Source organism: Rhinopithecus bieti, unplaced genomic scaffold (assembly GCF_001698545.2).
Source record: "Rhinopithecus bieti isolate Rb0 unplaced genomic scaffold, ASM169854v2 scaffold_26977, whole genome shotgun sequence".
NCBI classification, from domain to species: domain Eukaryota; kingdom Metazoa; phylum Chordata; class Mammalia; order Primates; family Cercopithecidae; genus Rhinopithecus; species Rhinopithecus bieti.
This window is the reverse complement of record NW_016812360.1, coordinates 850,282-875,277: the sequence shown is the minus strand read 5'-3', so window position 1 is coordinate 875,277 and position 24,996 is coordinate 850,282. Positions and strand designations below refer to the sequence as shown.

General features: G+C 36.8%; 1 protein-coding gene across 1 annotated transcript in view; it reads left to right on the top strand.

The window, feature by feature from the left end:
- C6 (complement C6) overlaps positions 1 to 24,996 on the top strand; it is a 66,292-nt gene that overhangs the window by 890 nt on the left and 40,406 nt on the right. Inside the window, exons 2-6 of the mRNA XM_017896002.1 lie at positions 3,825 to 3,987; positions 5,389 to 5,545; positions 7,195 to 7,339; positions 11,296 to 11,437; positions 21,299 to 21,437. Coding sequence (XP_017751491.1) covers positions 3,845 to 3,987; positions 5,389 to 5,545; positions 7,195 to 7,339; positions 11,296 to 11,437; positions 21,299 to 21,437 — 726 coding nt within the window. The 5' untranslated portion in view covers positions 3,825 to 3,844. The remainder of the gene's footprint in view (positions 1 to 3,824; positions 3,988 to 5,388; positions 5,546 to 7,194; positions 7,340 to 11,295; positions 11,438 to 21,298; positions 21,438 to 24,996) is intronic.

The following is a 24,996-nucleotide window of genomic DNA, read 5'->3' as shown; positions in this document are numbered from 1 at the left end:
TTATGTGTGAATTTGATCCTGTCATTATGATGTTAGCTGGTTATTTTGCCCATTAGTTGATGCAGTTTCTTCCTAGCATCAATGGTCTTTACAATTTGTCATGTTTTTGCAGTGGCTGATTCTGGTTGTTCCTTTCCATGGTTAGTGCTTCCTTCAGGAGCTCTTGTAAGGCAGGACTGGTGGTAACAAAAATCTCTCAGCATTTGCTTGTCTGTGAAGGATTTTATTTCTCCTTCACTTATGAAGCTTAGTTTGGCTGGATATGAAATTCTGGGTTGAAAATTCTTTCCTTTAAGAATGTTGAATATTGGCCCCTACTCTCTTCTGGCTTGTATAGTTTCTGCTGAGAGATCCGCTGTTAGTTTGATGGGCTTCCCTTTGTGAGTAACCCGACCTTTCTCTCTGGCTGCCGTTAATATTTTTTCCTTCATTTCAACTTTGGTCAATTTGACAATTATGTGTCTTGGAGTTGCTCTTCTTGAGGAGTATCTTTATGGCATTCTCTGTATTTCCTGAATTTGAATGTTGGCCTGCCTTGGTAGGTTGGGGAAGTTCTCCTGGGTAATATCCTGCAGAGTGTTTTCCAACTTGGTTCCATTCTCCCTCAGGTACACCAATCAGACATAGATTTGGCCTTTTCACATAGTCCCATATTTCTTGTCGGCTTCGTTCATTTCTTTTTAATCTTTTTTCTCTAAACTTCTCTTCTTGCTTCATTTCATTTGTTTGATCTTCAATCACTGAAACCCTTTCTTCCACTTGATCGAATCAGCTGTTGAAGCTTGTGCATGCATCATGTAGTTCTCGTGCCATGGTTTTCAGCTCCATCAGGTCATTTAAGGTCTTCTCTATGCTGTTTTTTCTAGTTAGCCATTCGTCTAATCTTTTTTCAAGGTTTTTAGCAATGGGTTCGAACATCCTCCTTTAGCTCAGAGAAGTTTGTTATTACCGATCATCTGAAGCCTTCTTCTCTCAACTCGTCAAAGTCATTCTCCATCCAGCTTTGTTCCATTGATGGTGAGGAGCTGCATTCCTTTGGAGGAGCAGAAGTGCTCTGATTTTTAGAATTTTCAGCTTTTCTGCTCTGGTTTCTCCCCATCTTCATGGTTTTATCTACCTTTGGTTGTTGATGGTGGTGATGCACAAATGGGATTTTGGTGTGGATGTCCTTTCTGTTTGTTAGTTTTCCTTCTAACAGTTAGGACCCTCAGCTGCAGGTCTGTTGGAGTTTGCTCAAGGTCCACTCCAGACCCTGTTTGCCTGGGTATCACCAGCGGAGGTTTTAGAACAGCACGTATTGCAGAATGGCAAATGTTGCTGCCTGATTGTTCCTCTGGAAGCTTTGTCTCAGAGGGGCATCTGGCTGTATGAGGTGTCAGTCGGCCCCTACTGGGAGGTGTCTCCCAGTTAGGCTACTCAGGGATCAGGGACCCACTTGAGGAGGCAGTCTGTCCATTCTCAGATCTCCAACTCCATGCTGGGAGAACCACTACTCTCTTCAAAACTGTCAGACAGGGACGTTTAAGTCTGCAGAAGTTTCTGCTGCTTTTTGTTCAGTTAAGCCCTGCTCCCAGAGGTGGAGTCTACAGAGGCAGGCAGGCCTCCTTAAGCTGCAGTGGGCTCCACTCAGTTTGAGCTTCCCAGCCACTTTGTTTTCCTACTCAAGCCTCAGCAATGGTGGATGCCCCTCCCTCAGCCTCGCTGCTGCCTTGCAGTTCAATCTTAGACTGCTGTGCTAGCAGTGAGCAAGGCTCCATGGGTGTGGGACCCTCTGAGCCAGGCACGGGATATAATCTCCTGGTGTGCCATTAGCTAAGACCATTGGAAAAGTGCAGTATTAGGTTGGGAGTGTCCCAATTTTCCAGGTACCATCTGTCACAGCTTCCCTTGGTTAGGAAAGGGAATTTCCCAACTCCTTGCACTTCCCGGGTGAGGCAATGCCCTGCCCTGCTTCGGCTCACACTCTGTGGACTGCACCCACTCTCCGACAAGCCCCAGTAAGATGAACCTGGTACCTCAGTTGGAAATGCAAAAATTACCTGTCTTCTGTGTCACTCACACTGGGCGCTGTAGACTGGAGCTGTTCCTATTCGGCCATCTTGAATAATGCCCAAAAGCCCTTCATTGTTAGGACTGAAATAGTCTAGGGTTATAGCAGCATATCTATGAGTTGGAGTAAAAAGCTTGGGTAAAAAGCATAGGTAGTATTTTCAATTTCTGTCTACCCTCCCAGACAGTGATAAAGGCTTCTATTTCTTTGTGTCTCATTCAATGCCTAGCAGCACACAATGAATACTCAAATGCATGTTCATTCCATCTTAAATTGAAAGACATATTCAGCCATATGTCAATGGATTTGGTTGCTTTTATTCTGGCATTTTTCTTTGAGCTTGTAGAAGAGTTTAAAAAGCTTACTGATTTATTAACAAGAATTATTAACCCTATTATTAACCCTAGTTTCTGAACATACTGAAGAAACAATTTTTATATCTGATCTCAAGCTTTTGGCTTAAACCAAGATTTATCAAATGATGAACCCCATTTATTTTTACTGAGGTATCCTTTCATCAAAACTAAGAAACATAAACTAACCACATATGAATATAATCAGAAACTCATCCTCTGAGACATGAGAGAGTCATATTTTAGCAGGGCAATTTGGAAATATCTATTAAAAATATGTGACCAACAGCTACTATTAAATCTGTAACATTCTTAAAGTTATTACTAATTTGAAAAGCTAACATTTATTGAGTGATGATTCTATGCCAATAATTGTTCTAAGCATTTTACATGAACCTTCTTACTTAATCCTAACAAAAGCTTTATGAGGTAGGTATTTTACAGATAGTGAAACTGAGACAGAAAAATTAGGTGAATGGTATTTGACTCTTTAAAGTAAAAGTTACTACTATATTAATTACAGCAGAATTATTGACATATACATACATAATCATGTTGCATGTTTCATTAGGGATATAATGATCAAACTGGCAATAACAGGCAGTGGGTATGGTTTTGCAAGTAACTCATGGATCTTCAAGACCATAAGTGGGAACCACTGGTCAAAGATTTTTCTGTTCAACCTCTTGTGGTCTGAGTGGTGGAGCTCCAGGCATCTTGATAATCCAGTAACACAGTACTTAGGATTGTTAGAAACTCAGTGAAGGGCTACACCTCATTTAAGAACCAGGGTTCATGAGCTCCTACTTGACCTGCAGCCTCAACACTATTGCACTGCCTTGAGCCTCATTTTATCTCCATAAAATGAAGGAGTTTGACTTGGAGGTTTCAAAGACCCTTTCCAGCTCTTATTTCTCTGGCTCTATATGGAGTCAGTGAACATTCTCTTTAGCAGGTTTCCAGCATGTCAGGAAATGAAAAAGAGCATCCAGAAGCATGATCCAAACTTCTTTCCCGGTCCCAGAAAAGTAGGAACAGCTGAAATGTACTTGAAGCTATTGCTCACACAAAAGGAGCAGGTGTTTTGAGAAGGATAAGATTGTATAAGTCTAAAATACTTTTTGGAATGAAATTGATTACAAATACCTGCTACATACTTTGTCTTGTAGCCTATCACTAACCATTTGAAGAAACTTACTAGTACTGGAGGTTGTGTCTATGGTAATCTCCACCCTAAAAATCTTTAAAAATAGGATTTGTACTCATGAGCATGTGAATTTGTAGGTGTTGACTTGCCTTAAGGAAGGCAGAAAAATGCATATATTTTCTAAAATCACATTTGAATCTGTGACTCAGGATGACTTGTGAAGGTTTACCCTCGAAAAAGCATTTGATATGTGGTATATATTCTTTCATTTTAGGGCCTGGAGGCTCTCAAGGCATGGCCAGACACTCCATCTTGTACTTCATCCTGCTGAGTGCTCTGATCAACAAGGGCCAAGCCTGCTTCTGTGATCACTACCCATGGACTCAGTGGTCCAGTTGCTCAAAAACCTGCAGTTCTGGAACCCAGAGTAGACACAGGTGGGTGTGAGCTTTGTAGCTTTTCTTTGTGCCCTGGAAGGACTGGAGGATGAAGTCAGCAACATCAGAAGTGCCACACTGAGCAATGGGGGAAACACACACACACACACACACACACACACACACATATATATATATATATATATATCTCAAAGTAAGAACTTACAAATTTGGATGAAATTTGAAGTTTTTCTCTTATGAGGTTGAAAGGAAGTCTACTTTTGTTCTCTCTACAAAAACGAAGGGTTTCAAAGAAATTTAATTAAGAATCCGTGCAACACTTTCAGTTGACTATTCAACTTGCTTAGAATCACTACCCAAGCTTTTTTTCAATCAGCATACAACTCTGCTTGCCTACAGTTAGTGAGTTAATTATAGAGAATTTTCTACTCATTAAATCGAATCTAACAGGACCTCAATTGAGCAGAACTGCTAGCTATTAGCTTGATTGTTGGCATATACAAAATGGCAACAAAACTGTTCTTTCTTGATAACATTTAATAATTCAGTCTTTTCACCAATTCAGACTTCTCATCCCCCACAGTTTCTTTAACTCTGTTAAACGTTTCCATACCATGGAGTTGCTCACATGTTAGGGGAGAAAAGCATACATTTAATGTGTTTTCACCATTACAGAATCTTTTAGGATCCTTATTTTAGAAAATTATGTTTACATATATAGTGTGAATCTCATTAAAATTACCAATTGACTTCCCCAATAAACCATCTACTACATATGTGAAAACAGATTTGTTACAATATTCCTCAGTAGCTCCCTGCTGCCTACAAAGAACAGCAAATATTCCTGACCAGTCACACAAGCTCCTCCCTGGAGAGCTACCTGGACATGCTCTCTTCTACCTCAAATCTTTGCACGTCACTTCCTCCAAATTCCCTTCCCTCTGTTACCTGGAGATTTCATGTGAATTATTCAGGATGTTTCTCTCATGTCAATTTCTCTTTGAATCTTTAGCCCCACAGCACCCTGTATTGTCCTCCTCCAAGCAATTTGCAGGATCTTTCTCTCCTTTCGTTTTTCCTTGCCTTCTAGTCCATTCGAGGAGCTCCAGCATGGCTGGCTTCACAGTGTAACATGTGCAGTCACACAGGCCCCACACTTAGCAGGGCTTCGTACTTGGCTTAATGATCTGCCATTGCTGCCCTGAAGTTCTTAGTTTTGAGCAAGAGGTTTCCCATTTTCATTTTATACTGAGTCTCACAAAGTATGTCCTGAGTTCTATTAAGTGATGAGAACTGCATATATGCCAACCTGCCTAATTTTTCCATGAAAATTTTCTTTCTTTTCTATTTATTGTGTTAATGCTCAATGATACTTTGATTATGGAGCAGGCTGTGTGGTGAATACACTCATTCTAAGCAACTTTTTCTTCACTGTTACAGGCAAATAGTAGTAGATAAGTACTACCAGGAAAACTTTTGTGAACAGATTTGCAGCAAGCAGGAAACTAGAGAATGTAACTGGCAAAGTTGCCCCATCAACTGCCTCCTGGGAGATTTTGGACCATGGTCAGACTGTGACCCTTGTGTTGAAAAACAGGTAGGCAATCATGGGCATTTCTAGGAAATACAAGTCACAATAGAGGGCTCTGATTCCCTGACACGCTTAACAGCACAGTAATGCTAAATTACTTCAATTTCTGAAAATCAACTGTCCCAGCTTCCATTGAGGGAAAATTCCATTTAGCACTTTTGTGGGGGGAAGAGGGGATTTATTTATTTATGTATTTTACTGTCATATGAACACAAAAAGGAAATTTTGCTCCCAGTATCGATATTGTACTTACGCAGTTCTGAATTCTACTACCTGTGCCTTCTGAGAATTCTGCAAGCAAAAGTGTATACAGATTGAGTAATCCTTATCTGAAATGTTGGTATCAGAAGTGTTTTGGATTTTGGATGTTTTTTGGATTCTGAAATATTTGCATATACATAATGTAGTAGCTTGGGGATGGGACACAATCTAAACATGAAATTCATTTATGTTTCATATATACTTTATACATATAGCCTGAAGATAATTTTAACAATATTTTAATAATTTTGTTCATGAAACAAATGTATGATAAGTATTTACATATACAATACTCCACTGTGGCATCATGTTGGCACTCAAAAATTTTTAGATTTTGGAGCATTTTGGATTTTCGGTTTTCAGACTAGGTATGCTCAACTTGTACTAAAAACAAAACAAAACAAAACAAAAAAAAAACAACCAGGTTTCAGGCCAAGGTTTTAAACCAGACAGAAATGAGGGAAATGAATCAAAACCTTGACTCCTTGCCCTTCCTCTACATTCCCTCTCCTCACAGCAGTCCCTCAATTTGTTTATTGTTCCTGATTGGAATATTTACCCACCACACACTCATTCCTGTAAGGGCATTGGCCAATGTGAACCACAGTCAGGGTCGTGCTGAGCATTTACATAGCAGGGAAGGAAAAGAAACTCATCTGTGGAACACTTACTTTCTAACAGGAACTGTTCTAGCTCCCTTTCATGTGTCATCTTATTCAAGTTTCACATCATATTATGTTTCTCTACCCATTTTACAGATGAGAAAGTTATTGCTCATTTGGGGTTAAGCAATTTGCCCAAGAATACACCCATTAATTAATAAATTGAATTTTTCTGACTTCAAAGTCAGTACTTTTTAGTCCTATCATATTTCTATTCTCCCTTAACTCACCATTTTTTTACTCACCATATAAAATCTTTTTAAAGTGTAGACCACATTAGCATTGGCTTTCACAGGGACTTTCTTATGCAAAAGAACCTCAAAATTATTTCACATTTATCCCTTGACATTATCTTTAAGATCTAGGAAAGGCTACTGTTACGGCCTGGAGGAATTTACTGTGCTCAAGAGACTCTCAGCAAACATTTATACATTTTATTTTGAAAATGTATAACCCATATGGTTTCAGAGTTATAAGAAGCCTTAGAAACCTTTTTGACCCGCTTCCTCATTTTACTGGTTGGGAAACAGGGGCCCACAGAGGTGGTTACTTCCCTAAGGGAGCATAATAATGGAATTGGAAGAATCATTAGTAAAATTTAAGAAAGGAAATTTAAAAAATTTCCTTTACCATAGGAAAAATCACTATTGTGATTGAGAAGCCCAGTTTTCTTAGATACATTTTGACCTTGACCCTGTCTCAGAGTTTTATCTTTCTCTTCTTTCCTTTCAGTCTAAAGTTAGATCTGTCTTGCGTCCCAGTCAGTTTGGGGGACAGCCATGCACTGAGCCTCTGGTAGCCTTTCAGCCATGCATTCCATCTAAGCTCTGCAAAATTGAAGAGGCTGACTGCAAGAATAAATTTCGCTGTGACAGTGGTAATGTATTTTGTGAAATGTTCAGTCCCCACTAAAACAACTTGACTAAATCAAAGTTACTCCAATTGACTAACAGTAGAATCCATCACAGAGAAATCCCACCACGTTTTAAGCAGAGTGGAATGGAGTGTTATGCCGCCAATTCCCAAGATATTCCACTGTAAAATTATGGCTTTTCAGTTATACCATTTTGACCACTTACCTGATATGCACAAATCTATAATCAGGATAATTTTAAAAGAAATCACATATTTTAAAAAATTTTTAATATAAGTTATTGTGACAAGAATATTAAAATATCATGGTGGAAGATGACTAGAGATGATGTACAAAACTTTCTTGACTGGCTCTAAAATTAATTCCAAACAAGTAAGTCAAAAGCACATACACAAATGAGCATAGCTGTGTTTCGATAAAATTTTCTTTACAAAAGCAGGTGGCCATAGTTCAGGTTAGTTTTAGCCCACAGGCCATAGTTCATTGACCTCCTATCTAAACAGTCAACTTAAAGTTACAATAAAATTAAATTTTAGATGAATGAAATGTCTATCATTTCTGTGTGCTCTGAGATATCCTGAAAAGTGAAGTATTTATAACTAGATAGCAAATTTCCAATTCCATAGAAAATTGACCCAAGACCTTGGAACCCATGTTTTCCCCTTGCCTCTTACTCCCTGCCTCCTGCCCTCAGCTTTTCCAGCTTTTTCTGAATGTCAGACAGGAATGCTGGGGTCAGGGTTTTCCTCTATCCACTTCCATCCCAAACCTGGATATGAGAGTGAGATTTGGGTGGGGAGATATACTTTGTGCTTATATAAATAAGGTCATGTCACAAATTGACAAAGGAGGGAATCAGAGCAAAATCCCAATGACAATGGCTGAGGGTAATACAGACCTGATCATTATATCCAGAGTATCAGAATCAAGATCTAGAACTGAAATATAGCTATTTGAAGCTTGAAAGATGGTTTTTACCACATATAAGCAAAAAATACTCTTTAATTCAGTAGATGATAAATATATGAAAAATTACAAAAGAGCTGCATTCAGGCCAAAAATACTCAAAGTTTCAGAAGCCTTGAGATGCATCAATGGGTCACCAATTTATAATGAACAATTTTAGAAAGGTTAGCAATGTAAGCACAGCTGATCACCAGTTCATCAACAGTTACATCCATAACCACTGATTTTCAAATAACTGTATTATGAAGATGTGTCTGTAATGATTGGTAAGCAACTGCTACTCCATACTCCCTGAGTAACCCATGCCCTGCTTCCCAGAGCCCAAAGTCCCTAGATATTTTCATGATCCAGGAACTGATTGGTAAATCCCTGGCACAGATATAGTTGGCATACATTCTGACTGAGTGATGCCATAGGCTTTTGGTTGTCAAATATTCCATTGAAGATGGTATACTATTTTGCTCTCCTTTTGCTTTTGCATCTACTAATGCCACTGTCAATGGGAATAAGAGGTTTATGAATGATTGTTTTTCTGACTCAAGATGATACTTGGCCCTCAATTAACAAAGAACTATCTCTCCTGAAAAGATTGACCATCTTACCTTTCCTCCATTATGACTGATGTTCAGAGTCTCCCAAGAGTCCCCAAGACTAAATGGATCATTTAGATATATACATGGATTTTTAAGAATTACCCATTAGGTTAATTCCCATGCAATATACCAACTCTTCTTTCAGAACCTTAATTTTAATCATAAAAGGCTAGAGAATTTGCAGCTGGTTTTAAAAAATAATACAGTATTACAGCGACACAAATCACTTACAATGGATAGGAAAAACGTGCAATTTTTAAATGATTGCATGGTTCCAAGTGCAAATGTATATATGCATGTGCTGGCTAAGCATGCTGACTTCTGCAAATCCTGCAATATTCAAACTATCCTTTAATTTCTCATTCCTTCTTTGGTATAGAATATATATATGGCTTACAATATCTCTCCCCTTATGCTTTCTATTCCATAGAGTTTTTATGGCCTGAAACCATTCTCAACCATGACACATCAGGCCTATTCCTAAACATCACTCAAGAGGTATCCTCTTCCCTTCATCTCTGCCCTTGCTAATGGACTCTCTAAGATATCACTATAAGTACTAAATGAATAGAATTTCTTTATTCTCACAAATCTGGTACTCTGCTCACAAAACTAAGCTAATGAGAACTATATTATACATGTGTATCCCTCCTTCTGTCTAATAAAATGTGATTTTAGTGTAACCATATCAAAAATAAACCTTTGCTTAAATTTTAAGTGCTAGGTTCAAAACTTTTTTTTTGTCTTTTTTTTTTTATTATTATACTTTAAGTTCTAGGGTACATGTGCACAACGTGCAGGTTTGTTACATATATATACATGTGCCATGTTGGTGTGCTGCAACACTTTTTAAAAAATGTAATATGTATAGATTCGTATTTTAATAAATAGCCTCTCTATTTCAAACTAAAATGCCCATTCTCTTCTGCCCTGAAAACAACATAAAACAATAAAAAAGCTAGAAATGCACTGTTTAAAAATAGAGCATCTTTCAGGTTAAGTCATGGGATGAACAGACATTCAATTCAATCTGTATTTTCAGTCCTGTGTGATTATGGTGCTCGTAGCTATAATTCTTTATAATAATAATCCTGACATAATGCAAGATGGAAGATGTAATTATTTTAATTACACTCTACCTTCTAAGTGAAGATTATTAACCAAAAAAGTTGAAACCAAGTACTTTCTTGGGAACCCGCTATTAATTAAAAAAGAACTAATTCAACAGAATGCCCAATTTTCCCAAGCATTTTAGTCAAAATAGTCATGCACAATTGTAGTGAGATGCTAATCACATCTTAAAATAATCAACCAGATAATCTCAAGTAAAACCTTTAATCATTGTCAGTTGGACCTGTACATACGGGTACAGATGCCAACATCATTGACGACAGGCAAGAAGGTAAAAGGCAGGAGAGGAGATATCTGTCACTGCACATAAGTATTTCAATTTCTATAATATATAGTTATACACTGATTCCAAGGATCCTTATGAAATTCAGTAAGTCAAAAATGGAAGGTAATTATTTGGGTACATGGAATTTGTACCATTTTCTAAATTTGCTCACTCAACTTGCTACTGTAGTATTTAGACACTTAACTTGTCCAAAAAATAGATATAGCAAATTATATGCAGTAAAACAATTATGTACAGTAATTATATATAGTAGAATACATAGTAGATATATTTAATAAATCTGTACTAATTATACATAGTGAAATATATGACTCTAAGTGTGCAATTTTGCTTTGACAAATTATACAATCATATAAACAACCCTATGTCAAGATACAGAAAATGCAGATTTCTATATCAAGATATAGAAAATTCCCATAAGCCTAAAAAGTTCCCTCCTTCTCCTTTCTAGTTAGTTCCCCCTCCTTCTTTGTGGACATTATATAAAGGAATCACATGACATGACTCATGTGTCTGGCTTTTTTCACCCAACATAAAATTTGAGAGATCCAACCATGTTATTGTGTGTGACTGTGCGTCTGTGTGTGTATCTGTAAAATTACAGGTTTTTAAGTCAAAACAGTGACCTTGAGTGTCCCATCCTGGATCAGAACAAAATTCTGAACCTCCTGTTAATTTTCTCCTATGGAACATGATCTCTACAGCATCTCACTGTAATGGCAATGATATTCTAAGATTACTTCTCTTTTTAAAGACAATCAGCCCATAGCAACTAAATAATTCTGTGGTGACCCTTTTAATCTTACAAGTGGAAATTTATCAGTTTATCACTCCATTTTTATGTGCTCCTAAAACTCTATCAAAAATAGTGAAGACTTGCCTTCAACTTTACCTTGAAACTTAAAGCATTTGTGTTTCAGATTAATAAATATTTTCTAAAATGATAATTTGTTGCAATGATGATGTTTGCTTTTCTTGACTAGGCCGCTGCATTGCCAGAGAGTTAGAATGCAATGGAGAAAATGACTGTGGAGACAATTCAGATGAAAGGGACTGTGGAAGGACAAAGGCAGTATGTGCACGGAAGTATAATCCCATCCCTAGTGTACAGTTGATAGGCAATGGGTATGTAATGTCTTTTTATCATCTTGGGGAGAACAGGTATCAGAACAAATGAGTCAGAAGGAGCAATAAGATACCTCATTGTCCATCTTCCTCATTAACTTCTTACTACTCCTACCAGCCCTGTCTCTGATACTTAGAGGCCATGATCCTCACTCCTGAGAAGTAAAAGTTAGCATTTTCACATATAGTTTGTGCCAGGCAATGCTATGGGCCTTTCATAAACATGACTTGTTTTATTTCTCATATATCTCTCAGAAAGCTTTGGAATGGATTAGAGCAGACTGGTAGAAAGCCCAAGCCAGGAGGTACCAGGGTGGGGTCCTGGAGCTAGGCCTTGAATGGGTGAGTAATCACTCAGAAATGTCAGGAGCAAATGCAGAAAGAAGGTGTGATAAAAGTATGCCTATGGGTGGCTTGAAAGCCAAAACACTAGAGAAACAAAACCAGTCTTCCAGCGTGAGAAGCAAACCCAGAGTCTAATAATGAATGATAAAGCCAAAAGGAAAGAAGTTAAGCAAACATAGAAAAAAAGAGAGGGCTAAGCAACAAGGGTGTGAAAACATAAGAGGGTAGGAGGTGAAGTGAATATAGCTAGGTATTCTCTCCCATAGGCTGTGTGATGTGTGGGTAGGTCAGTAGAGCCTAATGGCAGAGGCCAGACCTATATTACTATCCAGTCTCAGCTTACAAACTGAGAAATGAGTCTCAGAAAGCTTAAATAACCTGACCAAGTCTACCAACTAGCAAACGGTGGAATCAAGTTTCAAAACCAGACTTCAAAACCCAGGCTTTTCTCACCATTTCATGCTGACTCAGGACTACATCCACCTTACAAATGAGACATTTTGGAAGAAACCTCAGGAGATCACACAGCTCTTTCTCCTATTGTTCCTACTACAGGAATACCCAATTATGACCACAGTGGGGGTTTTACGAGGGGTTGTAAATTCATTAGACTGAACCAGTGTCTTGAAAGATGTTAGGAAATAGAAGAGAAGGCTATCAAAACAGAAAAACTGAGCCTTAATTTGAAACATAAGAAAAATCAGTAAAGATAATCTATCCTCTTCCCTTTATGTAATAAAGAAACCCCTCTTAAATGTTTGGCCAGAAGGCAGAAGTTTGCTATCAATTTCTATTGCTTCATGCTGGACTTTTAAAAATTAGAATCTTCACTTAATGTTGCCAGAGTTGCATAATATGAAACCTCGAGGCACAAAAACAAACAGCCACAATTGCAAATACAACCTCATTTGATTTAGAATAAAACCCAGAAAATATTGAACCAAACCCAAGGACACCAGTAAAATAGAAAAACCACTAGCCTGAAAGTAAGAGGAGCTGGGTTCTAAATAATTCAGCTGGTTCTAATGTAGAACTAGAACCAGTTCTACATTATCTCACTACACCACAGCTGAGTTATTTAACAACTCTGGGCCTCGGTTTCCTCATCTATATGTTGGATGACTATAAACTGATGTGAGGTTCTGTCCTAAGAATTTCTAATTAGTGCTGATTTTGATGAAAGTGCTTCAACAACATGTTCTTATCCATGTGCAGAAATGGTTTACTTCTCTTGGTTTGCCTACAATAAAACGTCAGCCAAAAACTCCCACTGATAATCACATCTTCTGATGTTCTGACTGATGAAGGGTGACATTACAAAATCACCCTTTTGTTCAGTTGATCTAAACTCTAGAGTTACAGATGGGGAGGACCACATGCTATGTGTACTTTGGCTGAAGGACCATGTGGCCCTCTGCCAACCAGAGCTGTTGTCCTAGTGATTCTCAGAAATGAGCAAAGCCTGCTGGCTCAGGACAACCAGTCCTCTCTTTGCCTCCCCAGGGACTGAGAGTTTTGAGAATTGCTTACTGTAATCTTGTTCTAATCTGCTGGCCTTAGAATCTCTGCCTCTCCTCTATATCCTGTTCCCCAACATATTTCTAACCACAAAAAAAAAATAGCTCCCTGAGTGGCTGTCCTTCTTGTTAAATGATACTTCTCCATGAAAAATTTTAACAAGAGATATAAAAATTTCTACATTGCCAACATCAGTCACTAAGTCCTAAATATGAAGCAAGAATCAGGCAATAATAGCATGCTATTTGTTTTCACTCAGGCTTAGTGTGTGTATTGATACACACACAGTTGAAAGGACACATTCATCTATGTGGCAAAATACTGAGACCTGTGAGTAGGGATCACACACATATATATGTGAAAATTCATGCATACACACAAATATATATTTTTGATTTATATATTTCTAGTTATATTCAAAAAGTTACAAAGTATGACACATAAATCAGTTTAGATCAAAGCACTTTAGAAACAACACTGTATGTGAAACACTAAATTATTTTAAATCAATATCAACAACTTGAGAGGGGGAAGGAAAGAATATAATGGAAAATTTCTTCATAGCTTACTTAGCTCCTAAAAGATTTCTCAGGCATGGTCTGCTGGAAATACCTCCATAAAATCCTATCTTCAGGTTCTCCACAAATAGCTGGTCACCTTCGTAGATTCCTCGTGACCTGAAAGCCATTTTTCTCACGCTCTTTTTCGCTTGTGACAAACATAAGTACATAGTGTAAAGCAGCATAAAGTCAATAGTTTTTTAGTCCTCACTGTTATGCTTTCAGCTATTTGAATATAATATGCATCTTAGACAACCCACAGAATTCACTCATTTTAAAAAAAACAGCCTTATTGGCCGGGCGCGGTGGCTCAAGCCTGTAATCCCAGCACTTTGGGAGGCCGAGACGGGCGGATCACGAGGTCAGGAGATCGAGACCATCCTGGCTAACCCAGTGAAACCCCGTCTCTACTAAAAAATACAAAAAACTAGCCGGGCGAGGTGGCGGGCGCCTGTAGTCCCAGCTACTCGGGAGGCTGAGGCAGGAGAATGGCGTGAACCCGGGAGGCGGAGCTTGCAGTGAGCTGAGATCCGGCCACTGCACTCCAGCCCCGGCGACAGAGTGAGACTCGGTCTCAAAAAAAGAAAAAAAAGAAAAAAAAAAACAGCCTTATTGAGATGTAATTTGCATGCCATACAATTCACCCATTGAAAGTGTCTAATTCAATCATCTTTAGCATATTCACAGACTTATATAACCATCACCATGATATAATTTTAGAATGTTTTCAACATACCCAAAATAAAACGTTTGTACATATTAGATATCAAGCTTCATTTCTTTCCCCCTTCTACCTGACTCCTAACCCTAGGAAACCACTAATTCACTTTCTGTTCATGTAGATTTGTGTATTCTAGACATTTCATAAAAATGGGATTATACAAAATGCAGCCTGTGTCTGCCTTTTTGCACTTAGCATAATGTTTTTAAGATTCATCCATATACTCACAATTGGTACTACAGAAATACAAAGGATCATTGAAGACTATTATAAACAGCAATATGCCAACAAATTTGAAAATCTAAAAGAAATACATAAATTCCTGGATACAAAAAAAAACTTACTAAGATTGAATCAAAAAGAAATAGAAAACAGACCAATTGTGAATAATGAGATTAAATCAATAATAAAAATTCTCCCAACAAAGAAAAGCCCAGGACTGGATGGTTTCACTGCTGAATTCTACCAAATTTTGTAAGAACTAATACCAATTATTATGAAGATATCCCCAAAAATCGAAAGGGAACTTTTCCAAACTCGTTCTACAGCACTAGTATAACCCTGATACCAAAACCAGATAAAGATGCAACAACAACAACAACAAATCTACTACAGGTCAACATCCCTGATGAAAAATCTTCAATAAAATAGTAGCAAACAGAACCCCACAGTACATCTCAGATATCCACTATGATTAAATAGCATTTAATCCAGGGATGCAAGGATGGTTCAAAATATTCAAATCAATAATGTCATCACATCAACAGAGAGAAAAAAACATCTGATCACCTCAATCGTTGCGGGAAAAGTATTTGATGAAATTCAACATATTTTCATGATAAAACTCTCAAAATTAGAAATAGAAAAAAATTTAACACAATAAAGGCCACGTATGGCAGGCCCACAGCTAGCATCATACTGGATAGAGAAAAGTTGGAAACTTTTCCTCCAAGGACTGGAATAAGACAAGGATACCTGCTCTTACCACTGTTATTCAGCATAGTCCTGCAAGTCTGAGCTGGAGCAATTAGGCAAGGAAAAGAAACAAATGGATCCAAATTGGAAAGGAATAAGTCAAATTGTCCCTGTTTGTAGATGACATCATCTTATATAGAGAGAATCCTAAAGATTCCACCAAAAAAGAAAAAAGCCCTAGAAATGATAAATGAATTCAGTAAAGTTGCAGGATACAAAATCAATATACAAAAATCTGTAGCATTTCTATATATTACCACGAGCTAGAGGGAAAAGAAATCAAGAAAGCAATCTATAATAGCTATAAAAAAAAAAATACCTAGGAATAGATTTAACCAAGGAGGTGAAAGATCTCTGCAAAACACTGATGAAGGAACTTGAAGAGGACACAAAAGAAATGGGAAGGCATCCTGTTTTTATAGACTGGAATATTAATATGTTAAAGTGACTCAACTGTCCAAAGAATGAGTTTGGAAATTACAAGTTCAAGGTAATCCCTATTAAAATACCAGTGGCATGTTTTACAGAAAAGAAACAAAGCTCTAAAATTCATATGGAACCACAAAAAACCCTTAATAGCCAAAGCAATCTTGAGCAAAAAGAACAGGCCAGGAGTGTTGGCTCATGCCTGTAATCCCAGCACTTTGGGAGGCCGAGGTGGGTGGATCACAAGTTCAGGAGTTCAAGACCAGTCTGGCCAACATGGTGAAACCCCATCTCTACTAAAATACAAAATTACCCAGGCATGGTGGCGGGTGCCTGTAGTCCCAGCTACTTGGGAGGCTGAGGCAAGAGAATCGCTTGAACCCAGGAGGTGGAGGTTGCAGTGAGCAGAGATCATGCCACTCCACTCCAGCCTGGGCAACACACAGAGACCTTGTTTAAAAAAAAAAAAAAAAAGCCAAAGGATCACACTGTCACATTTCAAAATATACTTGTAACATGTGTTACATGTTACAAAGCTATGGTAACCCAAGCGGCATACTATGGGCATAAAAACAGACACATAGACCAATGGAATCGAATACAGAACCCAGAAACAAAGTCATGTATTTGCAACCAACTGATTTTTGACAAAGGTGCCAAGACCATGCACTGGGGAAACAAGAATCTCTTTAATTAATGGTGCTGGAAAAACTAGATATCCATATGCAGAAGAATGAAACTAGATCCCCACCACTCACGCTGTACAAAAATCAACTCCAAATAGATTAAAGATTTACATGTAAAATTCCAGAGCTATTGAACTATTAGAGAAAAATATAAGGGAAAACCCTTAGAACGTTGATGTGAGAAAACATTTTATGAAAAAGACCTCAAAAGCAGAAGCAACAAAGCAAAATAGACAAATCGGATTATATCAAACTAAAAAGCTTTTTGTACAGCAGAGGAAACAATAACAGAGTGAAAAGACAACATACAGAGTGGAAAAAAGTATTTGCCAACTATTCATCTGACAAGGAGTTAATATCCAGGATATATAAGGAACTCAACTCAACAGCAAAAATAAATAATCCAATTTAATGGATTAAGTTCACCAGTGAACTTAATAAGACATTTACCAAAAGGAGACATAAAAATGTCCAACAAATATATTTTAAAATGTTCAACATCACTAATCATCGGGGAAATAAAAATCAAAACTACAATGAGGTATCATTTCACCACAGTTGAAATGACTGGTATCAAAAAGACAAAAAATAACAAATGCTGGAAAGGATGTGGAGAAAAGGAAACTCATACACTGTTGGTGAGATTGTAAACTAATGTAGCTCTTATGGAGACTAGTATGGAGATTCCTCAAAAAACTAGAAACAGCACTGTCATATGATCCAGCAATCCCACTACTGGGCATACATCCAAAGCAAAGGAAATCGGTATACTGAAGAGGTATCTGCACTTCCGCGTTTATTTGCAGCACTGTTCACAGTAACCAAGATATGGAATCAGTCTAAGTGTCCATCAACAGATGAATGGATAAAGAAAACATGGTACATATACAAAATGGAATACTATTCAACCATAAAATAGAATGAAACCTTGTCGCTGGAGAAACATGGATGAGCCTGGAAGATATTAAGTGAAATAAGCCAGAAACAAAAACGTAAATACTACATGTTCTCACTCACACGTAGAAACTTAAAAAGTTCATCTCATAGAAGTAGAGTAGAATAAGGGTTGCAAGAGACTGGAAAGAGTAGGGGAAGGGGAGGATGGGAAGATGCTGGTTACAAGCTATAAAATTACAGCTAGATAAGAGGAATAAATTCTAGTGTTCTATAGCATTGTGGGTGACTATAGTTAATAATTTAGTACATATTTTCAAATACCTGGAAGAGAGAATTTTGAATGTTCCCAAAACAAACAAATTATATATTTGAGGTGATGAATTACCCTGCTTTTATTACTATACATTGTATGTATCTAAACATCACTACCTACCCCATAAATATGTACAATTATGTGACAATTTTAAAACATAATTTTAAAATCACCCATATAAAGCATATGTTAATACTTCATTCCACTGTATGAGAGAATAACAACCCATTGTATCATTCTATCACATTGTGTTGATTCATTCATCAGCTAATGAACATTTGATTTGTTCCTACTTTGACTAGTACAAGTAACACTGCTATGAACATTCATGCGCAAGTTTTTGCGTTGATATATATTTTCAATTCTCTCGCATATACACTTAGGAATGGAATTGCAGGGTCTTATGGTAATCATATGTTTAATTTTTTAAGAACTCCCAACTATTTTCCAAAATGGCTGCACCATTTTTCATTTCCCCCAGTTACATGATTGAAAATCAACTTGTCCACACCTTCATCAAAACTGTTTCTGTTCATCTTTTGGTTAAAGCTATTCTAATGGCTATGAAATGGTATCTTATTGCAGTTTTGATTTGTATTTCCTAATGAGTAATAACATTAAGTGTTTTTTCATATGCTTATTAGTCATTTTCATATTTTTTAAAGAAATACATATTTAGATACTCAAATTAGTTGCTCATTGTTTAATTGAGTAATTTGTTTTTTATTATTTAGTTCCAAGCATTTTTTGTATATTCTGGGTGTAAGTTCCTCATTAGATATGTGATTTGGAAATATTTTCTCCCCTTATATGAGTTGTATTTTCGCTTTTTTGTTGGTGTCCTTTAAAGTGCTAACGTTTTTAATTCTGGTGAAGTTCAACATATTTATTTCTTCTTTTGTTGAATGTGCTTTTAATGTCATATCTAAGAAGGATTTGCCTTACCGGAGATCACAGATACTTGGTCCTATATTGTCTTCTAAAAGTTCTACAGTTTTAGCTCTTAAATTTAGGTTCTATTATGTATTTTGATTAATTTTTTTTTCGCATTATGTGAGAAAGGGGCCCAATTTCACTCATTTGCAATATAACTATTAGGTCATTACAGCAGCATTTATTTAGGACTATTTTCCCTCATTGAACTGTCTTGGCACCCTTGTTGAAAATCAATTGACCATAAATGTATGGGTTTATTTCCAGATGCAATTCTGTTCCATTGGTCTATATGTCCATCTATCCTCACGCCAGTACTACCACACTGTCTTGATTACCCTAATATTGAAGTAAATTGTGTATCAGGAAGGTAATTCCTTGAACTTTGTCCTTCTTTCTCCAGATTGTCTAGGCTGTTCTGGATCTTTTGAATTTTAGAATTGGGTTGTGAATGTTTACCAAAAAAAAAAGGCAGCTGAGAGTTTGATAATGATTGTCTTGAATCTATAGATCAATTTGGGAAGTACAGCTATCTTAACAATAGAAATTCTGCCAATCCATTAATATCGAATGTCTTTCTATTCATTGACATTTCACTTAATATCTTTCAACATTGTTTATACTTTTCAGTATACGAGTCTTAGACTTCTTTTGTTAAATAAATACCTGAGAATTTTATTCTTTGAGAAGCTATTAGAAATGGAATTGTTTCTTTAATTGTATTTTGGATTGTTCATTGCTATTTGTATGGAAATACATTTGATTTTGTTTGTTGATTTTGTTTCTGCAAGCAGTTACTTTTTTAAAATATACTTTCCCTGATGGAAAAATTCGGAGAGTTAGTATGTGTTGTTTCCTCTCATAGGGCAGACCAGGCCTGTGCTAATCACTATTAATTTCCACAACTACTATAAAAAAGCAATTAGCTCCATTTTCAAATGAAGAAACCATTTCAGAAACTTAAAAGCTGTGTGTGTGTGTGTGTGTGTGTGTGTGTGTGTGTGTGTGTGTATTTTTACATTAGCACAATTTTACTGGTAGAGAATTTACAAGTATTTATGTTAGCTTTACTTTCTTTTCAGTATTCTAACATCACTTTACAACTTTTCAAATGATCCTTGCTCCTCTTTGATATAAACTATTGTGTCCATTGGTTAGAAGTACCTGAGTAAATGATCAAATTTTCTACTTTAAATCCAAATGTCAAATAGCAGATCACAAAAGCCTCACATAGTGAACTGCTTCTTGATTCCCTCACAAATGGATGAATCTATTTGTCTTCTTTTCGGATCTTTGTGATAGTTACAAAACTTAATATTTCAGCTTCTGGTAAAAGTGGTGCCTTTCAGGTACACTTTGTCTTGTGAGTTAATGCTATGAAGTACAAGGGAAACAGACATGTAAGTGGTAGATGACGTTCTTGAGGATGTTTAGAGTTCCCCTGAGCCCCTGTAACTATCAGAAAGGATGGTTGTACTGAAGGGTCATGAGAAAGGAAGGTCATTGGTGCTATTCCTTCTGCTACATGGAATTTTCCAGTAATATTCTGGAGAACTATACTATGTGTTCTGTGAAAGACAAGGTTATTTGGTCAAATGTATTTGGAGACTGAAAATTTATATTTTTAAGTCTGTGACATCACCTGTAGAAAACAATTTTTATAATCTATGTAATATAGCATTACCAACCTGTTTGACAAAAAAACTACTTTTTTCACAGAATACATATTGATATCTCTTAGAATTTGGAAAAGTATTAGCATCTTGGAGAAGTTTTTTAATCTATAACAAAATAATCTCTTAAATACTTGATTTATGCTAAGCTAATTAATCTCTATGTGCTTCAATGTCCTCATTTGTAAAACAGGTATAATAATTATATCTACATCACATGGTTATAATAAATATAAGTTACTTAGTAAAGCACTTAACTAAGTTAATATTTTAAAGCACTTACTATTGCTTGGCTTATAGTAAATAGTATGTAAGCATTTGTTAAACAAAAAATATTTTAAACATTATAGTCAGTTATTAGCAAAACTATAATATTAGTACAATTCCATTAAAATATTGCTGTTACTATTTTATTATGAGCGCTCTATTAGAATTCCACTCAGAAAGAAGTGGACCCGGAATGGCATTTATTATATAATAACTTATTTCATAATCTGCTTCCAAACTTTGCACTGGCATTGTAAGTCATAAAAAAGTATAAATCCAGCTGTTATTGTATGTTGAAAGCCAAGAACAATTAAGTAAGTTGAATAGGAGAACCTAATAGAGCCAGAAAAGCTGAGTTTGGGCTTTCCAGCTCCCTTGCATGCCTCACCATGGACTAGGGGAAAAAAAGCGAGGGTGTGTGGAGTTCCTGCAAGTCATTTGTCTTCAGTCAAAAATGTTTAGAAGAGGAATTCCTTTCATGTAGCTAAGATAAATTTTAAAGATTGCTCTACATCTATTGAATTCCTGAAAATTACTTTGTTTCTAGGTTTCATTTTCTGGCAGGAGAGCCCAGAGGAGAAGTCCTTGATAACTCTTTCACTGGAGGAATATGTAAAACCGTCAAAAGCAGTAGGACAAGTAATCCATACCGTGTTCCGGCCAATCTGGAAAATGTTGGCTTTGAGGTATGACAGTCTAGCATGGTGGCAACTCCAACACTGTCAGTGATTATAAGCTAAATTTCTCATGCAAAATTAGTGATGAATGAAGGGACAGAATGAAAAGATAGTGAACAATTTTAATCACCTGTTATGTGTTTGTATTTTATCCATGCACACCCGGTGAGGCCAGTGTTATCATGAATTTACAGATGAAAAATCTAAGGTAACTAATTTTCCAGAAGTCAAACAGCTAGCAAGAAGTGAATTTGAGGTTCAAGACCAGGTTTTCCTGCTTTGAGTCCATGCTTTCTCCAGTGAGTATTCAGCTCTAAAATAGCTCCACACAGATAAACAGTCTGATTTCTTCAGATTTTCTCCTAACCTAGTTAGTTCTCTTAGATAACCACAAAATATAGACTTTTTTTTTAAAGTGCCAGGTTCATAAGAAAAATCATGATGAATCAGTCTAATGAGACAGTTCTGCTTACTTTTCTTCCTATTTTATTAGTTGGTTTGGTTTATTTGTTTCTTTTAGTAAATTATAATGAGCAGCATACTACCTACTCTCAGAATGTAACCCAGGCTTTACACATAAGTGCTCCATACTCGTTGCACTAAAGTGAGTAATCTGCTTCTTTTAAATTGTGATAAGAACAGAAAATACACAGTTTTAATGGTGACATTCATGCATAGAAATTTGACAAGCTAGAGAGAATTTCAAAAGGTGTAATTATTTCTGAGAACCACTTTATGGGTAATATAAGTTCAGCAAAAAGTCATTTAATCCTTCCTTTAAAAAGACCTTTATATACATATAAATACAGGCATTTCCCAATTCGATTCACTCAATTTAAAACCATCTAATATATACTAATAGGTGGGGAATGTCTTTGGGAACTAACTGTCAAATTTGAATACCTCTGGGAAGACTGATAATACTGCTCTTGAGATGCATTGTATTGAACAGGCTTTGTAGACAGAGCTAAAACCTAAACATTTATATGTAATATTGTTCTGATGAAAGTTGCTTTCTAGTGCCAAAACAACCAATCCACAAGTTTACTTTCAAAATACAATCATTTCACACAAGCATATTGCCTACATTTTCAGCAAGCGTCTGTTTCATGTAGTTTTACAAGTAACAAATTAAAGGAAGTATATGAGATTGGAGCAAATTGAGGCTTAGATAACACTTCATATTTCTCTGATACTTCAGAGTCTTCAAAGTACTTTCGTATATTGCTTTATTTGATCCCCATAACAACCTCCCCAGAAAGGTAGCAAATTGTTTACATCCACATTACTAACAGAAAATTTAGGCTCGGCCGGGTGTGGTGGCTCACGCTTGTAATCCCAGCTCTTTGGGAGGCCAAGGTGGGGCAGATCACTTGAAGTCAGGAGTTCAAGACCACTCTGGGCAACATGGTGAAACCCCATCTCTACTAAAAATACAAAACTTAGCCGGGCGTGGTGGTGCATACCTGTAGTCCCAGCTATTCGGGAGGCTGAGGCATGAGAATTACTTGAACCTGGGAGGTGGAGGCTGCAGTGAGCTGAGATCGTGCCAATGCACTGCACCCTGGGCGAAAGAATGAGATTCTGTCTCAAAAAAAAAAAGAAGAAAAAAAAAAGAAAATTTAGGCTTATTGAAGTTAACTTTCTCAGAGTTATACAGCAAATAAATGGCACAGAAAAATAAGAACTCCTGCCTTCTGGCTCTTATAGTCGAGGGTGGCCTATGTTAGATGAGACATAGTATATCAAGAAAGACATTAAAACTCCTCGCAGTAGGTTAAAAGTCTGAGCACCTTCATAAACTATCAGTTAAAATGTATCCCCCATGAAGGTAGACAAGGATGTGCTGGAGCCAGCTCTTTGAGTTCACGAGTCAACTGTTAAATTTTCAGGAATTTTGGAATCCAATTATGAAACATAGACATTTTTTTTCTTTTTCAACTTTCATTTTAGATTCAGGGAATACATGTGCAAGTTTGTCACCTGGGTTTATGGTGTGATGCTGAGGTTGAGGGTACAAATGATACCTTTACCCAGGTACTGGGCAGAGGACCCAACAGGTTTTCAACTCTTGCCCCTCTCCCTTCTAGTAGACCCCAGTGTCTGTTGTTGCCATCTTTATGTCCATGAGTACCCGACGTTTAGCTCTCACTTGTAAGTGAAAACATGTAGTATTTGTTTTTCTGTTCCTGTGTTAATTTGCTTAGGATAATGGTCTCCAGCTGTATTCGTGTTGCTGCAAAGGACATGATTTTGTTCTTTTTTATGGCTGCTAGTATTCCATGGCACATAGTGCCACATTATCTTTATCCAATCCACTGCTGATTGGCACCTCGGTTAATTCTGTCTTTGCTATTGCGAATAGTACTGTAATAAACATGCAAGTGCATGTGACTTTTTGGTAGAACAATTTGTTTTCTTTTGGATATGTACCCAGGGATGAGATTGCTGGGTCAAATGGTGGTTCTGTTTTAAGTTCTTTGAAAAATATCCAAACTGCTTTTCACAGTGGCTGAACTAATTTACATTCCCACCAACAGTGTATTTGCATTCCTTTTCTCCACAGCCTGGCCAACATCTGTTGTTTTTTTGACTTTTTAATACTAGTCATCCTGACTGGTGTGAGATGGTATCTCATTGTGGCTTTGATTTGCATTTCTCTGATGATTATTGATGATGAGCATTTTTTCATATATTTGTTGGTCAAAACACAGCCATTATTGAGTATCAAATATATTATCTCACAGGTAAACATACTAAAAACAAAGGTTATAATTACTAAAAACTGATCACTTTTCAATTATTTTGCTACATTTTACCATTATCCGTGCTCTAGAGGTTATTTACATCTATTGGATCTGTATTTTGAAAATACTTTGTAATTTGCTACTGTGCATCTCTTCCCAAGTATGAATTCAGGACATCACATAGGTAGCTTGAAATCAGCCTCAGCCATGGTAGTAATATATACATAATGGAAAAAGCAAATGTTATAGTAAATCAGGGCTTTCTTCCCCTTCCCAGAGAGCTAGCTGTTAAACATTTACTAACAGATCAACGGGTTAACCCACAAAGTTTGATAACGCAAGCCTGGATAACAAGTTACATGAGGAAATACAGCCTGAAAATGCTTTTACAGCAGATTAAACTCATTTTCTTATCAATGTAGCTCTAAGATTTGTCCAACCTTAGGAAGCTACCTGAGCTAATCTTTAACTCTACGCCATAGTGGTATGGCTGAAGTCATAGTGATATGGCTGAAGAAGGTCATAGTAGTATTTCTTCAAACAAAAATTTGGGAATGACTAGAGTCAAGGTCACGAGCTATTGGTTTTCTTTTAACTGATCTCTGTATAACTTCATTCTTTAGGCATGCCTTAGCAGGCAGCTGTGCAAACCTAAGCTATACCTTACTGAAAACAATAGAGGAGGAGAAATAGCAGGCATCTCACTTCCCTTCTTTTGTAGTGTTGTAACTTATGAAGATAGATGAAATAATGGGCTCGCTGGTACACAAAGATTAAAGAGGCTCATGAAGGGAAGAGAAGGCAACTGGGCAGGGAGTTAG